Consider the following 23,104-nt stretch of genomic DNA (forward strand, 5'->3'; position numbering starts at 1 on the left):
TTTAGAGAAAGCTCGAAAACACCGGACCCGGAAATGGATCTTTTTATGTCGCGGGATCTACGAAAATGGCGGGTAAGTAACAACACGTATATGTGCACTGATTATAGAATTAAAGCACAGTTAATTTAGCATTTCGTTTATCGTGCAAGTATAAATATATTTCAGTAGAAGTATGTACCCGTGTTTTCAAAATTAAGATCAATACTTAATGACATGAGATGTACGGTCTGCCTATTAGTATTGAATGTCCGAAAAAAACTGCGTAGTATCATAATCAAATATCAGTGATATTATACTTGAATGCGACTGTAAATAACACTTAGAACCAACAAAGTCCTCTTTTAATTCCACTACACTGTCCATCTAGCTTGACAGCCATTGATGCCAGACAGGTAGAACTACAATCTCGGTCCTCTAGCCTTAGCTTCATTAAATCTACGGCACTGAAGGTGGTTTTTCAGTCTGGTGAAGAGGTGGAAGTTTTTAGGGGCTATAGGTACAGGCGTAAAGAACAGGGTGGATGAAAAGGAAATTCACTGCCACTCTCGCAAACAGCTTCCTTCGCAACTCAGTTGGTGTACATTTGGACTGATGCAATGTCTAGGTGAATCAGATTTCCTTGAATTATTTTTGTTCGGAGGCCTTTTTCCTTGATTGATTAGAACATCTACTTCAGTAGGTTAGTATAATACTCTCCATTGATTGTGGTTCCTTGGAACAGTTGTTTGATGTGAATTTCTCCTTTATTGTCCTAAAAATTTGCTATGACGTTATGGATTGACCGGATGTCTTTGAAGATGTGGCATGTCTCTATTCTATTAATCAACTTCTGTTTACTCTCCAAATCATCATGATAAGCCAGGATTTATCACAGGTTACAACAATGAAATCAGCTGGGTTGGCATCGTACTGTGTTAGCACAGATTGTGACCACTGATTGCTCCATATCATCTTGGATGTATCGTTTTCATGAAGTATGCTATATTTGGATATACATGTCCATTTCCTGACAACTACTTGTCGATGGCTATACATGTGCTGACCAGAATTACCTTCTAAACTCTTTTTGCCGTACTGAAATTCCTTCAATCAGCATTGGGTAGTTCAGACATCATTTTTCCTGCTTATATGACTAGGTGCCATAAATGTCTCTATTCCCAATGCATTTAAGCAATTTTCCAATTGTGACATTTGTAAAAAAGTGGCAAAATCAGTGTGTATCATATGTGAAGCTGTAATCGACACTCCTTTATTAAATTGTTACTCATAGAACAACAAAATTAGTTCTACAATTTACATATGAAATTTTCCCATATAGAAATCACTTTTATTTCCTCACTGTGTTGCGTAAACAAGTAAACATGAAATTAATTACTGAAACAAGGGTGTATAATGTTTATGTATATATATTTCAAATAAGAGAAATGCTGAACCAAAATATCAACATGGCAACTAAAATTCAAATCACAATCACTAATATTTGCATTGATCACTATTGTTTTCAATACTTGTGGCTATCTTCAGGGTATTGCATCAATCACATCAATGCAATCGCCTGAAGATTCCTGGAAGTTGCCATGTTAATATTTTGTTTTTATATATATACATATATGCATTTTACTGTCTTATCTGTTTCTTAAAAGAACACCATGGTAAAAATTATTGATTTTGTTATTGATTGTTTGTGTTTTATACACTGTCGATTATGTTTCTATGCTGTCCTATCATTCACAGTCGATTTCACCTGTCCAGCTTGGTCATTTCTTTGGTTTGGTAAACCCTTTCCAGATTTAGCGCTGATAACGTCTCGGTATAGTTTCGAAAACGAGGCACTTCCTTTTCTAAACACATAAACATGGTGGCAGGCAGAAATGACAGTAGTGATACAGTCAGTAAAGTTAAGTTAATAATGGATGCAGGCAAATCAATGCCTCTATGTCCATATCTAAATTTGATTTACAATGGAATTGATATATCATATAATGTAGGAGGAAACAAATCGTTACATAGTGACTTAGCAATTTACGGTTTTGAGAGATCAAATTATTAGTCATCATGAAAGATTGATATATAGGTCTATTTATATTTCAGTGCTTAATATGGTATAACTTTCCTGGCTTAAATGTCTCGTTTTCTGCTGATGCGAAAATTTTTTCTGTTCCATGGTGGTCCTCGAACTCAATAAATGTAGGCTACAGATTCCTGTTCTTCTTTTCTTTTTGCCTCTTTATATAATTTCCTGATTTGTATAGAAGAAAATTGTTCACAGCTGCATAGCCTTTGGATATTTTTGAAAATGTTTCTTTTATGTATCAGAGAGTCGAATTTCACAAGCATTGGTCGCCCATTTTCACTTGACGCTATCCTTGAATCCGGGCGTTTTCCCAGTCTAATGACCTTCTGGGATCCTCTCTGAGCATTTCCACACGTTTCAATGATCCTCTCCACTACACGAATATCTGCTCTCATTCTTTTATTTCCATAGTCATCAGGCTGTTCAGGAACTCCAAAAATGACCATGTTGTTCTCCCTGCTTTGCCGATCCTTTACCTCGGAGAATATTTCATCTGAACACTGAGGTGTTTCCATCTGTTTCACAACCTTTTCCATTTCCTTTTTCAATATGCATTCGACAGCAGATATTTCACATTTCCTCTTCATTGAATTTTCCAAATCCTCAAGCCTTTTCTTGAATGTTTCCATTATCTCGCAACACCTTTCCTAAATTTTTCTATCGGTCAGTATACTTTTCCCAACTGTCACTCTACACGGAAGACAAAACCACATACTATCTGATCGGCACAAAACTTTGTACGTACGTATATCCATGCCAATACTTCCAATCCAAAAATATTTCCGGCATCTGTTGCATTTCAGCATTTTGGTTGTCTTCTCAACATACACCTTTGAACACAACTTACACCCAGATTAGGTGACGTTCAGGGTATCCATCCTGACTTCTGTAGACGAAGACACTGATTTGTCTCTGGCAACGGCTCCAGTAGTACCACTTCCGGCTTTACTTTTTGTCATTTTCCATAAAATCTATCAACGCTATTCACTCCAAAACACGTAACCAACTTCTTTGTAGTAACTTACATCAATCCCATGTTTCTTTTGTTATGTGTACTGTTGAAAACAGTAAATATCTAAGAAAATTACCCTGTTGCCTACGGATCTTCCTGAATCACAACCAGTAACCATGGCGTGACGTCACAATCCTGGTTCTACACATTTTGTTATTTTAATAACTTTTACATCAATTCAAAATTACAAAATAAGTAACAATAATGGCCAATCAATTCAGATGGGAAGCCATTTTGGCTTACAGATGACAGTGTTTTGTGCGCATGCATTGTCATATGTGATGAATAGACAAAGATTTCTTTTTTCTATTTATTAATTAACTTCTTTATGTACATATTTCAATGAAAACCAGCTGGCATTGTTCATAAGGTGATATATTTGATATATGTATATATGCAATAATATTTTTTTTTTTCAGGTATATCATTTATGAAAGATATACTGGAGGCATACAAATGTTCTGCAAATGAAGCCATACACTTCAAACTGGGTAATAAGAATATTTATAACTTAACAGGTTTGGTACGCTGTTGGAAAGTCAAGTTTCTGTATTATGTGACATATAACAAAGGATTGCCTATATGAAAGACCAAATGTTCAAAACACATTAGATACTTTTATTGATAGTCTGATCTTTTTTGGTTGGCTCATTAACTTAAAATTTTGAATTATAATGAGATAATTTAATTCATCCCTTTTTGTTTGCTATTACAATATTATGTGGAAGTATGACATTCAGTACATGTGTTATTACCGGCATACAAAATTATGAGGTGTTTTTCACTTTGAATCAGTTACTTTAGTCTCTTTGTTCCAATGAAATAATTCAGTTTGTTGTCTTTCTTTGTGTTGTATGACTGATGCTAGATCATCCAATATGACAATTTGTTGTTAGCTCACATGGCACAAAGGGGCAAGCAAGCTTATAGCATACTGTGGGGTTAGTCGTCCGTCTATCTTTTTTATACAAATCACTACTAGTCAAAGGACTTACTGGATTTTGACCAAATATGGTCAGAAGCATCCATAGGGAAAGTGGAATCAATTTTTAACTTACCTTGCCCAAAGGGCCATGTGAGCTTATGACATAACGTGGCATCTGTTGTCCGTCCATAAACAATATTTGTCATCACTATTTTTTGAGAAGTACTGGATGGGTCTTTCTGAATTTTCTTATGTAGGTTCCCCTTAGTCCGTTTTTGTGCCCGTTTGATTTTTGGGACTGATCAGAAAAACAAAATGGTCATCAGGTGGCCATCTTGGAGTTTTTCAGTGAAGTCTGTTACCACTACTTTTTGAGGAGTCCTGGATGGATCTCAAATTTCTTTTATAGGTTCCACTTCTTACTAGTTGTACCGGTTTGATTAATTGTCTGATCAAAAAAAGAAGATGACTGACAGGTAGCCACCTTGGCTTTTGCCTTCTGAAGTTTGCTAAAGCTATTTCTTGAAAACTATTCAATGGATTTCTCCCAAATTTCCTTGTTGTGCCAGTTTACTTTTGGAACTGATAGGAAAAACAAGACTGATGGCCATCTTGGATTTTCACTTTGTAGATTATTTAAAGCTATTTCTTGAGAATTGTTTTTCTCAAATTTCATATGTAGGTTCCCCTTGATCCTTAGTTATGCCTGTTTGATTTTGGGACAGATCAGAAAGACTAAAATTTCTGACAGACGGCCATATGGGATTTTCACTTTGAAAGTTTATCTCTGTTTCTTAAGAAGTACTGAATGGATCTCTGTCAGATGTAATATGTTGATTTCCATTGGTCCCTAGCACCTGGGGAGGGGGTATAACCCCCTCAATGAAGTTTGGGAGGGGGTTGTATTGGAATCACCCTGTTTGGCTGTCCGACTGTTCAACCCTCTGTCTGTCCACAATGTGTCAAGTAGATCTAATGAAGTACTGAAGCAGTATTTCTCAAACTAGGCGTATGATATATAATTGTGCGGTTTTCCAAAACCATTACCATAGAAACATTTTGGAGGCTTGTGGTTAGTGAAAATAAAGACATCTGGTTAAGTTGAAAATTGTTGTAATAAGGTTTAGGAAGATGACAAATACAATGACACCATTTTCAAAGAAAATAAATTGTTTCCATTTGGTTGCCATGGTGAGAGACAGTCTTGACTTTCTAGGAATGTTTTGTATTATGTTCAATGTTTTTCTTTACATCAGAGGTGCAATGTCATAAAATTTGCATGAACTTTTTATAAATGAGATCAAGTTTTTGTCAATCAGTATTGTTGGCAGTGAGAATAACTTTGTTACTGTATTTTCTTGTTCTTTTTCAGTAAGACAACAATCTGACATTGAAGATGATAACACAACATTTTTACCAGAAATGTCTCACCAACTATTTGGAGATCAGTAAGTGTCAATTAAAATTTTTGATGTTCTTTAATAAACAGTTATCTTTAAAAGATTTTTTTTTGGAGAGTTTTTCGTTTAAATTTACTGCTTTTCTCATTCAGTTTATTACAAGAAAGATCAATTTGGCTGAAGTTTTTCTTTTGTTATGGAGAACATTTTTACTTAATAATTTACTCGATTGTACTCTGTGTTACAGGGAGAGTATATTTGGCTACAAAGATTTGACAGTAGAAATGTTCTACAGTGCTGCAAGACTATCAACTTATGTGAACATGAAATATTCTGACAAAGTCACACCACAGAGGTTTGATGGAATACAGGTGATTATAAATGAAACATGTAGAGAAATAAATCTAAAATATTTGACAAAATCTCCTGAAAATGGGGTTAAAATATTATATATTATTATTAAACTTTTCCTCACAACCTGTCCACAAGCCTGATTCTCAGATCTGGTAGACTGTATGGAGCTTTGTGGAAAAATTTTGACAGTAATACAACAAAAACGAGGCAGTTAGGTTCCATTCAGTGTCGTCTTGCAGATTAGGTCTCTTTAACAAGGAGCTTCACAAATTTGATGTAATTTTAGTAAGAGGACTTTTTCACTGGTTCGGGATGGGGGCATTCTTTCCTCATTATGGTAAGAAAATTGGTGAATCTGGAAGGCTATTTACAGGATTAGATTGCAAATTTTTGGAATGTGGCTTAGATATAATTTTGAACTGGAAACAGGACCCATTATCAGCACCAGAAAGCCACAAAAGCCGAGTAAAACAAGAACATTTCATACAATATAAAATATATGTAATTTTGTCTATAGCCAGATAACGTAATAGGAACTCTGAACAAGAAACTCCCTCCAGGGTACCTCACCAACAGGGACCTGTTCCTAGCCTCCCTAGAGAAGGATGCTACTTTTAGACCATATGGCGAGATGCTACACAGTTACAAAGTCATCAAAGGTAAAAAAAAAAAAATATGGTTCCAAAATATTTCTCACTTAATATGTTCGATTTTTCTTTGTTGAAGGATTCACAAGATTCTCACACATCTTACTTTAAATAATAAATTAATACAATAATACAAATTAATGATGTAGTGACATGCACATGCAAAAAACCTATTTATGATTGTTTTCAATTTGCATTAAAAATGTTCAGCCAATGGTAAATTTCAGATTTAAATAATGGTTTCAAGTAATCACCTATTCCTCATCTAGACTTAGGATTGTTAAGTTCATTTCTCCTCTTCATTACCTTGAACTTAACATCTCCTTAGTTTAAAGTTGTGTACATCACTTATGTTTTTTTAGGGTAAACTTAACACAGTTAAGGTTTGAGCTGATTGTCATAGCCTTTGGAACTAACTGTTACTACCAATCCTAGCTTTCTGATTGTGGAAATATTCCAATGAGTTCACCATGCTACCTGTTAGAAGTTGTATGCTATATTTAATGCCACCATCTTTCAAAACAGTGTCATTCACGCATAATGTGGCTATGAGAAGTATTACACTGAAGATTTACCAAAATTGACAGACTATGTGATCATAAAAATATTCAGATCGAGATTAATGTCAATTCCCAACTAGCATTGCTCTGGTTTGCAGAGGAGTCTCCGAGGCAGGACAATATGGCGGAATGCTCATAATTGTAGGATCTATGACATCTATTCTTAGTAGTTTATCTAAAAGTTGACAACAAGTTCTAATCAGTAACAGTAAGAGTAGTAACGACTTTAGAAAATATGTATTAAAATAGTTAGCAACATCTAGATAAGATCACAATACACCTTTTTAACAAGTTTCATGCTGATATTTGTAAAATTGAATGAGTAATGGAGAGTTAGCTTTTCCTCAATCTCTGACTGCACTTTACATTGTTTATCACAATCGAGGGCAGCATCTTCAGTCACACTGAAGAGCAGCGTCATCTGATTTAATAGGGAACAAAATTCATAACAAGAAAGAATTCAATAAACAATCATTTATGACTTAAATCAGAGTTAATATTCCTTTTCACACAATATTGTTCACAAACCAGGTAATTGTAATCTCTGTTTTCTTTCATGTGCTCGCCAGCTGACACAAAATGAGGCCCCAACTTTGTATCACAAGTGTTAGCTTTGTGGAGCACAACACAGAATATACTATCTGTTGTATAGTTTTACTCTATGTCCAGATATTCATCGTATTACAGATTTTGCCATTGATGGTCATTTTTAGGTCATCTGACCCGAAGGGTCCGATGACCTATAGTCATCATGCTTCGTCCGTCGTCGTCCGCCGTGCGCCGTGCGCCGTGCGTTGTGCGCCGTCCGCCGTGCGCCGTCCGTAAACTTTTCATTCAAACGACTTCTTCTCAAATACTAGAAGGTCTAGGGGGCTAATACTTGGCACAGAGGATACTGGCATGGAGCTCTACCAAGTTTGTTCAAATGAATGACCTTGACCCACTTTAAAGGTCACAGGGGTCAAATATGTTAAAATCTTTAAACAACTTCTTCTCATTAACCAAAAGGCTCAGAGTGTAGATATTGGGCCTGTGACATGCTGGGATGAAGGACTACCAAGTTTGTTCAAATGAATGACCTTGACCCACTTTAAAGGTCACAGGGGTCAAATATGTTAAAATCTTTAAACAACCTCTTCTCAATAACCAAAAGGCTCAGATTGCTGATATTGTGCTTGTGGCATGCTGGGATGAAGGGCTATCAAGTTTGTTTAAATGAATGACCTTGAACAACTTTCAAGGTCACAGGGGTCAAATATGTCAAAATCTTTAAATAACTTCTTCTCAAATACTAGAAGGCCTAGGGGGCTAATACTTGGCCCATAGCATGCTGGCATGGAGCCCTACAAAGTTTGTTCAAATGAATGACCTTGGCCCACTTTCAAGGTCACAGGGGTCAAATATGTTAAAATCTTTAAACAACTTCTTCTCATTAACCAAAAGGCTCAGAGTGTAGATATTGGGCCTGTGACATGCTGGGATGAAGGACTACCAAGTTTGTTCAAATGAATGACCTCAACCCACTTTCAAGGTCACAGGGGTCAAATATGTTAAAATCTTTAAACAACTTCTTCTCATTAACCAAAAGGCTCAGAGTGTAGATATTGGGCCTGTGACATGCTTGGATGAAGGACTACCAAGTTTGTTCAAATGAATGACCTCAACCCACTTTCAAGGTCACAGGGGTCAAATATGTTAAAATCTTTAAACAACTTCTTCTCATTAACCAAAAGGCTCAGAGTGTAGATATTGGGCCTGTGACATGCTTGGATGAAGGACTACCAAGTTTGTTCAAATGAATGACCTTGACCCACTTTAAAGGTCACAGGGGTCAAATATGTTAAAATCTTTAAACAACTTCTTCTCAATAACCAAAAGGCTCAGATTGCTGATATTGTGCCTGTGGCATGCTGGGATGAAGGGCTATCAAGTTTAACTTTCAAGGTCACAGGGGTCAAATATGTCAAAATCTTTAAATAACTTCTTCTCAAATACTAGAAGGCCTAGGGGGCTAATACTTGGCCCATAGCATGCTGGCATGGAGCCCTACAAAGTTTGTTCAAATGAATGACCTTGGCCCACTTTCAAGGTCACAGGGGTCAAATATGTTAAAATATACAAAGGACTTCATCTCAATAAGCAAAAGTCTATGAGTGTAGATATTGGGCCTGTAAGATGCTTGGAGGAGAGGCTACCAAGTTTGTTCAAATGAATGACCTCAACCCACTTTCTAGGTTTGGCTTGCTTTTTGTCAGATGACCGTTAAGGCCCATGGGCCTCTTGTTATTAAAGTATTTGTTTTGCATGTGATTCATTATATCTTACATTTACAGATATATTATCAACATGTTTAGCTTTTCAGTACTTTGATTTGTATTTCAGACAATCAGGAGAGAAACTTTGAGGTATATAAAACGGACATCTCACCACCAGGATTCCGAGAGTACCATGAACATCTACAGACCTTTATCCTTTTCTTCATCGATGCTGCTTCCTACATAGATGTGGACGATGACAGATGGATGTTTTATTTGTTGTATGTAATGGCCATATCTATGTTTGTGCAACTGAACGAAGGTTTTGATTCCTGTTACGTTTTGAATTGTTAACAGAAACCTCATGATGTAATAATAATATGTACATAATCATTTTGTAAATATTTATCAGAAAATTTTTTCAAAAGTGATTGTTGTTTATTATTAAGCCTCAAAAATACATGATAAACCAATCAAAATACAGAACAGACATTCTCTGCAAATTATGACTCAACTTGAAATGTTTCAGATTTGAAAAATACAACATGGATGGAAATTCTGCTTATGCTATCGCAGGATACATGACAGTTTACAACTACTATGCATATCCAGAGAAGGTTCGTCCTAGAATAAGGTAATCCATCACGTAGTCTGTGTCTATACATTCAGATCATCTGAGGTGACTTAATCAGATTAAATCTCAGGTTAACCAAGTCACACAGGTGACTTTATCAGATTAAATCTCAGGTTAACCAAGTCACACAGGTGACTTTATCAGATTAAATCTCAGGTTAACCAAGTCACACAGGTGACCTAATCAGATTAAATCTGAGGTTAAACAAGTCACACAGGTGACCTAATCAGATTAAATCTGAGGTTAACCAAGTCACACAGGTGACTTTATCAGATTAAATCTGAGGTTAACCAAGTCACACAGGTGACCTAATCAGATTAAATCTGAGGTTAACCAAGTCACACAGGTGACTTAATCAGATTAAATCTCAGGTTAACCAAGTCACACAGGTGACTTTATCAGATTAAATCTCAGGTTAAACAAGTCACACAGGTGACTTTATCAGATTAAATCTGAGGTTAATTAAGTCACACAGGTGACCAAATCAGATTAAATCTGAGGTTAATTAAGTCACACAGGTGACCAAATCAGATTAAATCTGAGGTTAATTAAGTCACACAGGTGACTTAATCAGATTAAATCTGAGGTTAATTAAGTCACACAGGTGACCAAATCAGATTAAATCTGAGGCTGAACAAGTCACGCAGGTGACCTAATCAGATTAAATCTGAGGTTAATTAAGTCACACAGGTGACCAAATCAGATTAAATCTGAGGTTAATTAAGTCACACAGGTGACCTAATCAGATTAAATCTGAGGTTAATTAAGTCACGCAGGTGACCTAATCAGATTAAATCTGAGGTTAATTAAGTCACACAGTTGACCTAATCAGATTAAATCTGAGGTTAATGAAGTCACACAGGTGACCAAATCAGATTAACTCTGTGCTTATGCATGTGTATTATCTTGATTTCTATCAGGTAACTGAAGGGTTTTGTTATGCTCACCCTTGCCAGAAGGGTCTGAAGCATTGTTTGGTGAAAAGCAATTGTGGGTTTCGGTCCCCTTGGACTGGAGGGGTCGGGCCCGAGGTGAAATAGAGTAAAGTCTTTAAAAACCTAGTACTCCCGTAGGAATGATTAGATTATGCTCAATTTAAGTCAGAAACATTGTTGGGGAAAAGGGAATCAATTTTGTATAAATGGAAGGTCTCAGGACTCTGGGACAGGAGGGGCAGGGTCCAATAGGGGTTACAGAGGGAATCTTTAAAATCCTACTTCATCTGTAGAAATTACTGGACTTTGTCCTTATTTGGCCTCTAGTGTTAGGTAAAGGGGAATCAGTTTTGAATAATCAGGCTGAAGGCCAAGTGAGCTATATAGAGATACTGCAGCATCTTTTGTCTGTCAACTTTTCTGAGGCCTGAGGGCCGGGCTCAATAGAGAAAAGCAGTTTCTTTAAAATCTATCTTGTTCTTCAAGAATCACAGGATATTGTCCAAATTTGTTCTGAATCATGTTTAGGTGAAGGTTAATCAATTCTGTAAAAATGGTAGATCTGGGCTTCCTGTGGCAGGAGGGGCGGGGCCCAATATGGGAAATAGAGCAAATAATTTAAAATCCTACTCTTCCTGTAGGAATGATTGGCTTTTGTCCGAATTTGGTGTGAATCATGTTTGGATGAAAGGGAATCAGTTTTGTATAAACAGTGGATCTAGAGGCCACGTGGGGCATGAGAGTTGGGCTCAATACGGGAAATAAAGCAAATTCTTTAAAGTCCTACTCTACTTAGGACTATTGGATTTTGTCTCAGTTTGGTGTGAATCATGTTTTGATGAAATGGAATCAGTTTTGTATAAATGGTAATTCTCAGTCCCCTAGGGCTGAAGGTGAGGGGTTCAAGAAGGTAGATGTGTTGGAAAACAGTTTATATCCCCATCTCATAACATGTATAGCATTGCAGGGCATAAAGAGATAAACAAAATTGGGTTGTAGGAATTGGCCCTTGGGTCTGGCCCCTATCATAGGGACTCCGTTTCATGGTAATTTCTTTGAAGCAGTTGCGATCCCCAAACCTAAGCCATACAGGGCAATGTGGGGCATCAAAAGATAAACACATTCACAGTGAAAGAACTGGTCCGTGGGTGTAGCCTAACCGCTGTGGACTTAATTTCTGGGTGATATCATTGAAACAGAAATCTCCATCCCATAACCATATAGCTTGGCATCAAGAGATAGACATGTTTGTTATGTAAGAATTGACCCATGGGTACTGCATATCCGAAGGGACATTTTTTTTTTGGTCAAATTGTTATCCCACTATCAGATGGTGGGCTATGGAATGAATCTCAGTGGATCAGGTTTCATACATATCTTCCCTTTGGTCTCTACTTGTGCATGTTTGATTATAGGACTGATTAGACATACAAAATGGCTTTCAGGCGACCATCTTGGATTTGGCAGGTTAAAAGAAGAGCAAATAAAGATAAAAAAAATGGTGGGCACCCAGATCACCCTGGGATCTCCTGTTCGAAATTCTTTATTAAATGGCTGAATAGCTAAATTAGCTGGATGAGTGATACCCTCAATTAGTTAAATTTTGTTAAACTGCCTTGTGTTGGATATCTTGTCTATTGCTGGAGGGGACATTTAGTAAAATTTTGTTAAACTGTCTTGTGTTGGATATCTTTATTGCTGGAGGGGACATTTAATTTCCACAAAATTGCTCCAATAATCGAAATATATAACAAGCCAGTCACTTGTTCTGCACATGTTGTACAGAATAACAGAAAAATACATTTTAACTTTTATTGCAGCCAGGTTTTAGTTTTACCACCCTTCCAGAAGCAAGGTCATGGATGTCACCTTGTACAGACATTTTACAATGACTGTTACACAAGGTCAGAGGTCATGGACATCACAGGTAAGCAGGAACACAGGCACTCGAGGCCAGGATATTATTTTTTAAACATTGATTTTTGTTTTAGCACTCATGACTGACGTTATCTAAACGAAATATCAGCAGAATTCAAGTTTATGTGCCGGTTGACAAATCCGAGGTCCACGGTCATTAAAAATACACAAGGCAAGCAACTCCAGATTTTAAAAAATCGACCCCTCGCTTGGAAACTGGCTCAAAAAAAGTAGTTATGATAAGTTCCTTGTAAAACAATATGTATCCTTAGGTAGTGTGTATATTTACCTTTTATTTGGTGCATAACACTACAGGCAACGAGAAATTCACAATACGTACATGAGATTAACATCTCAATAACCGGAGATTTTATCGTCCATGTAATTATCTTTGACGGAAGTAACATGCCATTTCAAGGGCGGTCACTCCGACTTTTTGGGAGAGGAGTTCCGGATAGCACTATACCAGTGAACAGGCAAGAAAGGTTCCGATGTCATTACGCGCGTAACTTCAAAATAGATATTTTTATTTCTACAAATACATTTGCGGGGATGGAAAAATAATGGCTGGGCAAAGAAAGTCCACATTTGCCAACTCGGATACAATATCATGGTAAGGGATCATACAGAATGCATCAACTTTCAATCAAGCTGGCGGTAATGAGAATTTTTTTTTCAAAAAAAAAAAAAAAAATAAGAAAAAAATCATGCAGATAATGAAAAAAGGGCGCAATTTATGAAAAATATCGTGGGGGAAATATATTAACTTAGATATTGGAAATTAAATGATTTTTCCATAGTGATTTGTGTCAAGTTATTGAGAATATTTGAAAAGAGGCGCAATTTATGAAAAATATCGTGGGGGAAATATATTAACTTAGAAATTGGAAATTAAATGATTTTTTCCATAGTGATTTTTGTCAAGTTATTGAGAATATTTGAAAAGAGGCGCAATTTATGAAAAATATCGTTCCTTAGATAAAGCCCTACACTGTTTGCAGCAAAAAAAATACATTGACCTTTATTCAAGGTCACTTTGGTCCAATGTGTTGATTTTTTAAACGACTTATTCCGATTAACCAAAAGTCCAGGGATCATGATGTTTGTTAAAATGTTTCTTGGGTGAAGGGCAACAAAGTTTGAGAAAAGATATTACTTTGACATTATATTCAAGGTCATGGATAAACCCTTAAATAACATCTTCTGATAACCAAAAAGGCCTTGGGTCATGATATTTGGTCAGGAAGTCCATTGTATGGATGTTTGCCAAAACATACAGTACCTGTAGCAATACGAGCCCTTTGGGCCTCTTGGTTAATAAGTAATATGTATTTCTTTTCAAATATTCTCAATAACTTGACAAAAATCAATATGGAAAAAATCATTTAATTTCCAATTTCCCCCACGATATTTTTCATAAATTGCGCCCTTTTTTCATTATCTGCATGATTTTTTTCTTATTTTTTTTTTTTTTTTTTTTAAAAAAAATTCTCATTACCGCCAGCTTGATTGAAAGTTGATGCATTCTGTATAATCCCTTACCATGATATTGTATCCGAGTTGGCAAATGTGGACTTTCTTTGCCCAGCCATTATTTTTCCATCCCCGCAAATGTATTTGTAGAAATAAAAATATCTATTTTGAAGTTACGCGCGTAATGACATCGGAACCTTTCTTACCTGTTCACTGGTATAGTGCTATCCGGAACTCCTCTCCCAAAAAGTCGGAGTGACCGCCCTTGAAATGGCATGTTACTTCCGTCAAAGATAATTACATGGACGATAAAATCTCCGGTTATTGAGATGTTAATCTCATGTACGTATTGTGAATTTCTCGTTGCCTGTAGTGTTATGCACCAAATAAAAGGTAAATATACACACTACCTAAGGATACATATTGTTTTACAAGGAACTTATCATAACTACTTTTTTTGAGCCAGTTTCCAAGCGAGGGGTCGATTTTTTAAAATCTGGAGTTGCTTGCCTTGTGTATTTTTAATGACCGTGGACCTCGGATTTGTCAACCGGCACATAAACTTGAATTCTGCTGATATTTCGTTTAGATAACGTCAGTCATGAGTGCTAAAACAAAAATCAATGTTTAAAAAATAATATCCTGGCCTCGAGTGCCTGTGAGCAGGAAAGGTCATTTTTACTCTTAACTTCATCCAAATAGTGACATTTATGACTAGACAAAGACTTAACATGATCAGATTTTAAACTTATTAAAACATCAAAGATTTCATAATATCAGAATGAGGTTGAAAATTCTTTTTACTTCATAATTTTTTTTCTTAATATTTGCTTGATCCAGTTGAAGATCCTTCAGAAAACTTCCAGCGATTACGTGACTTTATTGATGCAAAAAACTGCATGAGGCTCACCAGCTATGAGGTTTCAAAACTCAAGGATGGGTTCTCGGAAGATATGGCAAAAGAAGCCAGGGAAAAACTCAAATTAAACAAGGTTAGTAAGTCCTAACAAAAAGGTTACTGAAATGCTAACTTATCAAGGTTACTGACAAGCTAACTATGTAGTCGAGGTTAGTGAAATGCTAACTAATCAAGGTTACTGACATTCTAACTAATTAAGGTTACTGACAAGCTAACTAATCAAGGTTACTGACATGCTAACTGCATAGTCGAGGTTAGTGAAATGCTAACTAATCGAGGTTAGTGACATGTTAAATGTGTAGTCAAGGTTAGTGAAATGCTAACTAATTAAGGTTACTGACATGCTAACTGTGTAGTTGAGGTTAGTGAAATACTAACTAATTGGGTTTATGAAATGTAAATTAATCAAGATTACTGACATCCAAACTAATTAAGGTCACTGATATGTTAACTAATCGAGTTTACTGTCATGCTAATTAATCAAAGTTAGTGAAATGGTTACAAATAGAGATTACTGAAATGCTAACTAATCAAGGTTAAGGAAATACTTACTGAATAAACTCCTATTCACAATTAACACATACTTTTTAAGATATTCATGAATTTAAAAACTGGAAAAGAGTCCATCAGAATTAAAGAATTGCATTCATGTTCTTAAAAACTTAGGTAAAGTTGATCTGGTCATTCAATACAATTACATTCCGCCAAAAAACTGTTGAAAGGTACTTCTAGTAATTACCTGTGTGTCTAAAGGTGCTACAGGTAATCACCTGTGTGTCTAAAGGTACTTCTGGTAATCATCTGTGTGTCTGAAGGTGCTACTAGTAATCACCTGTGTGTCTAAAGGTACTACCGGTAATCACCTGTGTGTCTAAAGGTACTACTAGTAATCACCTGTGTGTCTAAAGGTGCTACTAGTAATCACCTGTGTGTCTAAAGGTACTACTAGTAATCACCTGTGTGTCTAAAGGTACTACTAGTAATCACCTGTGTGTCTAAAGGTGCTACTGGTAATCACCTGTGTGTCTAAAGGTACTACTAGTAATCACCTGTGTGTCTAAAGGTGCTACTAGTAATCACCTGTGTGTCTAAAGGTGCCAACGGTAATCACCTGTGTGTCTAAAGGTACTACCGGTAATCACCTGTGTGTCTAAAGGTGCTACTGGTAATCACCTGTGTGTCTATTGTGAGATCTTGGCATGCTCAATCAGTCAGGTGCATCCTTGATTACCTGATGGTCGCCAAATTTCTGTAACTTTGCTTGTAATGATTTTTCCACCTTGATACTGTTGACAGTATTTTAACTCTGTTTCTCAGTGATTGATTGGTGTGAAGTGGTTGAAACGTTATCGAACTTTCAATATAACTGGTTACAAACTTCCTCTGTTACTCAGGATTGTGTCAGGATTGTGGTAAGATTGTGGTAGGATTGTGTCGGGATTGTTTTAGGATTGTTTTAGGATTGTGTCGGGATTGTGCCGGGATTGTGTCGGGATTGTGTCGGGATTGTGTCGGGATTGTGGTAGGATTGTGTCAGGATTGTGTCAGGATTGTGTCAGGATTGTGGTAGGATTGTGTCAGGATTGTGGTAGGATTGTGTAGGGATTGTGTCGGGATTGTGGTGGGATTGTGGTGGGATTGTGTCGGGATTGTGCTGGGATTGTGTCGGGATTGTGCTGGGATTGTGTCGGGATTGTGTCGGGATTGTGTCATCTGTCTGACCTTAAACAATTATTGTTATCATGATTTCTTGAGAAGAACTGGATAGAACTTTTTAAAATGTCATAAGTATGTTCCCCCTGTTCCCTAGTTGTGCATTTGCAGACATGCGGCCATCTTGGATTTTGAAGTAGTAGATTGTTGTTACTATTTTTGGAGAAATACTGGTTAGATCTTTCTCAAATTTCATTTGTAGATTTCTCTTGGTCCCTGACAAATATACCGTTACTTTATACATGTAAAACTTAGTGGCTACATTCAGATAATCACAAAGCCTAAAATCTAAAACAAAAGTCTGATTCTAGCAGGCGAAATCTGAAGTATTTGTGGTCACTGTCTTGTCTTCCAGTTTCTGGTTCTTATTAGACAAAATGACTGCCCTTCACAAATGACTGATGACTGGTGAAAATCAAATATTCTTTGATATTAATCTCATTTCCATCAATTATAATTTAACTGTTTATATCAATTACGACTACGAGGTGGTTTGGGGGACATGTATGTAACAGTCCCTATTACAATTAGAATGTGGTAATTTGGTATCTTTTTGAAATCTATCAATAAGATGCTATTCACACTTGTATGTCTGTTTGCATTTTTCAGAGACAATCACGCAGAATTTACGAGATCCTCAGACTAAAAGCAACAGACACAAGTGACAAAGAAATGTATGGAGCCTACAGACTTGATGTGAAACGTCGACTGAATGCACCCTTCCAGGTAGGACACCGGTCTCCGATTGGTCACAGCTTGAGTTTTATATGATTAGCATTATAGAAGTGATACACGTGGTAGCGTACTTTTAACAGAGGCCCAACTGTTTCTGTATTCAAGATGGCTGCTGTGGTACCAGATTGGCCGAAAGATTTCAGAGTATACTTGAGAATCTATGGTTGATATAAATGTAATGGTATACTTAGATAAAGATTACGCGAGATTGCGGCTGTTTGACAAAACATCTTACACTACTTCTGATAGTCTGTTATACTAATGATGATGTACCAATGTTAGTAAGTTGAATATTTTTTGATGGTACTAAAGTTTGGTGAAGATATCTCTATTTCAGGTTTTCAGTTATCCTTCACATTTTACAGAAGTTGGGATTCTACTTACTATCATTCCAAAATCCATTTTTGTTTCTCCTCTAGAAAAAAGGACGTGACTTTGATAAGCTGGAGAAAGTGTTACGCCCAGATGAACTGTCGGCAACATTGAGTTGCCTGTCAAAAGAACAGAGACTTGCATATCTTGAGAATACTTACCAAGAAAATGTGGAAATGTACCGACATGTCATTGAACGTCTCAACATTGCTGTATAAGTGAACAGGAGAGTCAAGGGTGAAATAAAAACAATTTATAAATATACAAAGAATACAAACTGTTTTTTAGCAGGGAGCCCTTACCTGGTAATTCTATATAGCCCACACATAACTATTTCATTAAGTGAAACCACCAACACATTTCATAGTCCTATAGTAAGCCATCTCCCTGACTTTGAGTCGGGGCAAAATGTTGGGCTTATTGTCCTTTGATAAGGTCGCTACCTGACTTTGAATGTAACGTGTTGGTCCCCTGGGCCTAAATTCATTATCTGTCACCTCAGGTATTATTGTGTGGGATGATCAGTATTATGATTTATAAGTCTGTTTAATTTTATTGATCAGTTCCGAATGTTAAGCTATAACAATATGTAATTTACAATGTGGTTTAAGGTCTATTTGTTTAGGAGTTTGTTAGAGAGACATGATTGTATGTCTTGATTTACCTACTGAGTAGGAAGTAATTACTGCTGTCATTGACTTGGTTAGTTGTTGCCCCAGGCAACGGAGCCAGTATCCTTGGATACTGAATATAAAGAACACCCAAAGTGATGTTGGTGTCTTCAACTATTTCATATTCATTTAATGGTAATCAATTAGTCCTCATCTTAGTCCTAGGTAATGTGTGTAACACAAGTCTGACTGGTTTATACAGCCATCCAAAGTGTTTGAGTGGAGTACTGGAATTAAGGTATGTCCTGAAAATGTACTAGAATCTGATATATATTCCAAATTAATTGCTTAAATTCAAGGAGTACAGACAATTATATATTTTTTATGTTCCCTGAAAATTTGCAGGGGAGCAACATAGTTGCTGCCTTGTCTGTTCTTCTGTCCATCCTTTTGTGTTCAGAGCAGAGGTTATACTAAGGGCATGTGTAGTGAAACTAATATAGGGCCCTGAACTATTCTGTTACAGAGTTATTGCCCTTTGTTAAAATGTTGTGTCTAGAGCACAACTTTAATTTGCTTGCATTTAAACTAAGATAATGAAACTTTGTACCAAAAATATTTGAATTTTATTCTTGTTCACACGTTAAAGGATAGGTAACTCGCTTTTATTAGAACTCATAAGATGCCAGTTCATGTTGCAATTAATGATCAATATGTACTGCCAGAGGGAGAGGATTTATATAGGCTTTAACCAGTTGCCTGGTACCTTTAAAAAATTGTTTTCAATAAAATCTTTGTGAAATGAAAAATTTGGTGTATACATTGATCATACGAAGGCAGTGTGCCATGTACCAAATTCAAGGCCATTGACTCCCTCAATTGCAGATTAATTGCCCTTTGATAAAAACATGGTGTCTAGAGCTTACAGTAAAGCTGTGGTCAGCTTGATCAGGCAGATATTTCTAACCCTAGATAGCATTGAATTATGCACATACATGTCACTTAATTAGCATTGATAAGTAGTGTGATTTCTTTCACATCTTGCAGTAATATCATGGGCAAACCAGCTGACAGGCCCCAACACTGTATTACAAGCTAAGGGATTAGTAAATATATACAGACCTCTGGATGTGCGGATGTGTTTTGTCAAAGAACAACATTGTTTCACTTCACATTTTAATAGATAATCACATCAGACTATCTAAATAATTGTAAGATTCGTTAAGATTTTAACAAACATGAATCCATTGTCATATTCACCCTCAATCCACACTCAGCAAACTGATATGTCAACGCTTATTTCTGTCAATACACAAGCGGAGATGTGTTTTGTACAGGCAAGTTTCTAACATTGCTTGCGTTTAATGTAGGGTAATGAAACTTTGCGCATAAATTGATCATACAAAGACAATGACCAATGTCAGGGCCCCTAACCGGTAATTACAGTGTTATTGCCCTTTGTTAAAATTCTGTATCTGGACCATTACTTTGCCTGTATTTAAACTAGGCTATTGAAACATCACATCAATTGTACAAAAGCAAGATGCAATGGAGCAGAGTCCGAGCCCATGACTACTCGATAGAGTTATTGCCTTGATATTAATTGTTGTTTGATAAAATTTTGTGTCATGGGCAAAGCTTTGCTTGCATTAAAACTAGAATCACAAAGCTTGATGTACACATCGATCATACTGAGAGGGTGTGCAGTATACTTATTAATTCAGGACCAACAACCTGGTTATTACAAAATTATTGCCCTTTGTTGAAATTTTGTCGTTTTTTTGGGGAGTATTCATCAATTTCACTAATTTTCATGTTTTTTCATTTAAATACATTTATATGATTTTTTTCTGAAATACTACAACTGTAAACTGGATGATGTATTCCAAGTATGTTGTGTGTTAGGAAGGAGTCGGGTGACCATGATGATGTATTTCAAGTATGTTGTGTGTTAGGAAGGAGTCGGGTGACCATGATGATGTATTTCTGTTTGCAGCTTTAAAACATGGTAGGTATTGACCGTTGTTAACTCATCGGATCTAAAGGACTGATAAGCTGATGCCCTGGCATGATGTCCATCAACATTTTACTAAAAATGACTCCTGGTCATTTAACGACTGAGCAGATTTTGACCAAATTTGGTCTGAAGTATCCTTGGGAGAAGTGTTACCAAGTTTGTATAAATATTGGTGTTTGGTCACCAAGGGCCTGAAGGGCAGGGCCTAAAAAGGAAAATTATGCAAGTTGTATGAAATCCTACTACTCTTGTAGGAATGAATAGATTATGTATGAATTTGGTTGGGAGCATTCTTAGGTGAAGAGAAATTAATCTTGTTTAAATGTTACGTCTTAGCCCATTGGGGTGAAAGTGGCGGGGCCCCAATAGGAGCAATAGATCAAATTCTTTAAAATCTCACTCCTCCTGTAGGAATGATTGGAATTGCTCAAATATTGTCGGAAACATTCTTAGGTGAATCAATCTTGTATAAACCTTAGGTCTCTGGCCCCCTGGGGTGGGAATGGCCAAATAGACAATAGAGCAAATTCTTTAAAATACTATTCCTGTAGGAATTATTAGGTTTTGCCCAAATATGGTCTGAATCATGTTTTGGAGAAGGTCAATCAATTTTATATAAAAGGTGGGTCTGGGCACCCAGGGGTGGGAGGGGCAGCTTTGAAACAATTGAGATCTCCATCCCATAACCATATGTCTATTGTGACGTCAGAATTGGCTCTTTTGTCTGGACCCACCTCTTGGGGCTTAATTTCTGGGTTATATCTTTAAATCACTTGAGATACCCTATAATCACAGACAACAATGCTTGGTATCAAGAGATAAACACTATCATGATGTGAGAATTGGCTCTGAGGTCTGGCCCTACTCCTAGGGAGTGAGTTTCTTGGAAATATCTTTGAAACAAATGAGATCGCCACCCCTAAACCATATAAGGCAATGCTTGGCATCCAGTGATAAACACATTCATGATTTTAGAATTGACCCTTTGATGTGGCACATCTCTAGGAACATTATTTCTGGGTTATATTTTTGACAAGGTTGAGATTCCAACCAGATAACCATATAACCTTTTAATTGGTATCAACAGAGAAAGACCTATAGGCATGTATACCATTGCTCAGCTTTAAGATTCATGTTAGCAATACAGGCCCTATGGGCCTCCTGTTTTGAATGGTGAATCCGACATCTGTTTGACCTCAAAGCTTGGCCCTAACAGGGATATTATTTCAGAAATTAGTTGTCATATTTGATATTCTTTGTTGGATCACTAAATAGCTGAATTAGCCAGGTCCCTTGAGCATCTTTTTATTTAACACTTTTGAACGATAATTATTATGATGTACGAGTAGAGTTGATAGATATTTGAGGGGGAAGGTTGGCTGAGGTTTCCAAGTGTGAATTCTATTTATTAAATTTTGTTGTCCTTTATAGATGAAATTTGATTTGAATGCCCATAAAAATAAAAGTGGATGGAATGTGCTTCTTTGTTCTTTGTTTATTGATAAATGTTTGTGGACAGTGTTTAAAATTACCTTACTTTTCTCAAGAAATAAGGCAGTGTATTGCTTTAACACTACATATATAATGGTGTATTTTCAATGAAAACTATCACAGTATACAGGTCCAGTAGGCCTGTACTACTTACCCATCCTGTAGCTTGTCAAGAGAAAACTTTGTTGGAAGAGCATATTCAGAAACTTGAATACTCTTCACCATAGCATGCTGAAGGTCCAATATCTACATTGGATTGTAGTTACTGGAGAAGAGCAGATGTCAGCCCTTGGAATTACATCAAGATATATATTTGTATACACATGCACTTCATCCTGGCCTGTAACCTTCCAAATATCTCTGCTCAAGGCATTGTGGTTTTTGAGAAATAAGTCTGATTTTAACATATTTAGCACTTTCGACAATGAAAGGAGTCAGTCATTCCATTGAACAAACTTTAAATCCCTCTATAACCAAACGGTATTGAGATAGAAACATGGTGAATGTTTTCAAGCTTATTCAGACCAATGACCATGACCTTCTTTCAAGGTCACAAGAGGCCTATTGTGCAGAAAAGGAACTCTCACTAATGACTAAAAGGCTATGGGTCATTATAGTGTTTGCTTGTTAGCTTGTTTGGACCATTAGCTATTAAATTTCTTAAAATGAACAATCTTGACCCACATTTAAGTAAGGCATTCACTTGTGTTTAAGTCTTCATAAGTTGAAGGTAAAACAAAATACAAGGGGAATAGTTGGTTTTCAACCTTCCTGAAAAATGTGCTGGATAAAGCAGGGATCTCCATAGACCTCCTCTCCCTTTCTCTGAAAATTCTGGATCCGCCAATGAAAACTACTGGTGCAAGAAGAGTAGTTAGGGTAATAGTGTCAGGAATCCACTTTGAGTGCAGAGATTTCCCTGTAGTCTCCTCAAGTCTCGGGTAATAGTGTCAGGAATACCCTTAGACGGCAGAGATTTCACTGTCGTCTCCTCAAGCCTGTAATATTGATAAATTGTATTTCTGCTCACAGATGCATGACGCTACATTTCCATACAGGG

General features: G+C 36.5%; 2 protein-coding genes across 2 annotated transcripts in view; both read left to right on the forward strand.

Annotated features, from left to right (window-relative positions):
• Nucleotides 1–66: 66 nt before the first annotated feature.
• On the forward strand, nt 67–22,032 carry LOC132543680 (histone acetyltransferase type B catalytic subunit-like). The gene is made up of 11 exons (XM_060207196.1): nt 67–72; nt 3,506–3,577; nt 5,384–5,459; nt 5,659–5,782; nt 6,283–6,424; nt 9,355–9,508; nt 9,757–9,861; nt 12,617–12,723; nt 15,027–15,178; nt 17,428–17,544; nt 17,973–22,032. Exons 2-11 carry the CDS (start codon nt 3,517–3,519, stop codon nt 18,141–18,143), a joined length of 1,209 nt encoding a protein of 402 aa, XP_060063179.1. The 5' UTR covers nt 67–72; nt 3,506–3,516; the 3' UTR covers nt 18,144–22,032.
• Nucleotides 14,542–23,104, forward strand: part of LOC132543679 (aspartate aminotransferase-like) — a 35,548-nt gene continuing 26,985 nt past the window's right edge. Inside the window, exon 1 of the mRNA XM_060207194.1 lies at nt 14,542–14,579. The gene's annotated coding sequence lies outside the window, so the exon portion shown is untranslated. The remainder of the gene's footprint in view (nt 14,580–23,104) is intronic.

This window comes from Ylistrum balloti, unplaced genomic scaffold, assembly GCF_031769215.1.
Source record: "Ylistrum balloti isolate Yb309-2 unplaced genomic scaffold, AGI_CSIRO_Ybal_v1 Utg369762, whole genome shotgun sequence".
Classification (NCBI taxonomy): domain Eukaryota; kingdom Metazoa; phylum Mollusca; class Bivalvia; order Pectinida; family Pectinidae; genus Ylistrum; species Ylistrum balloti.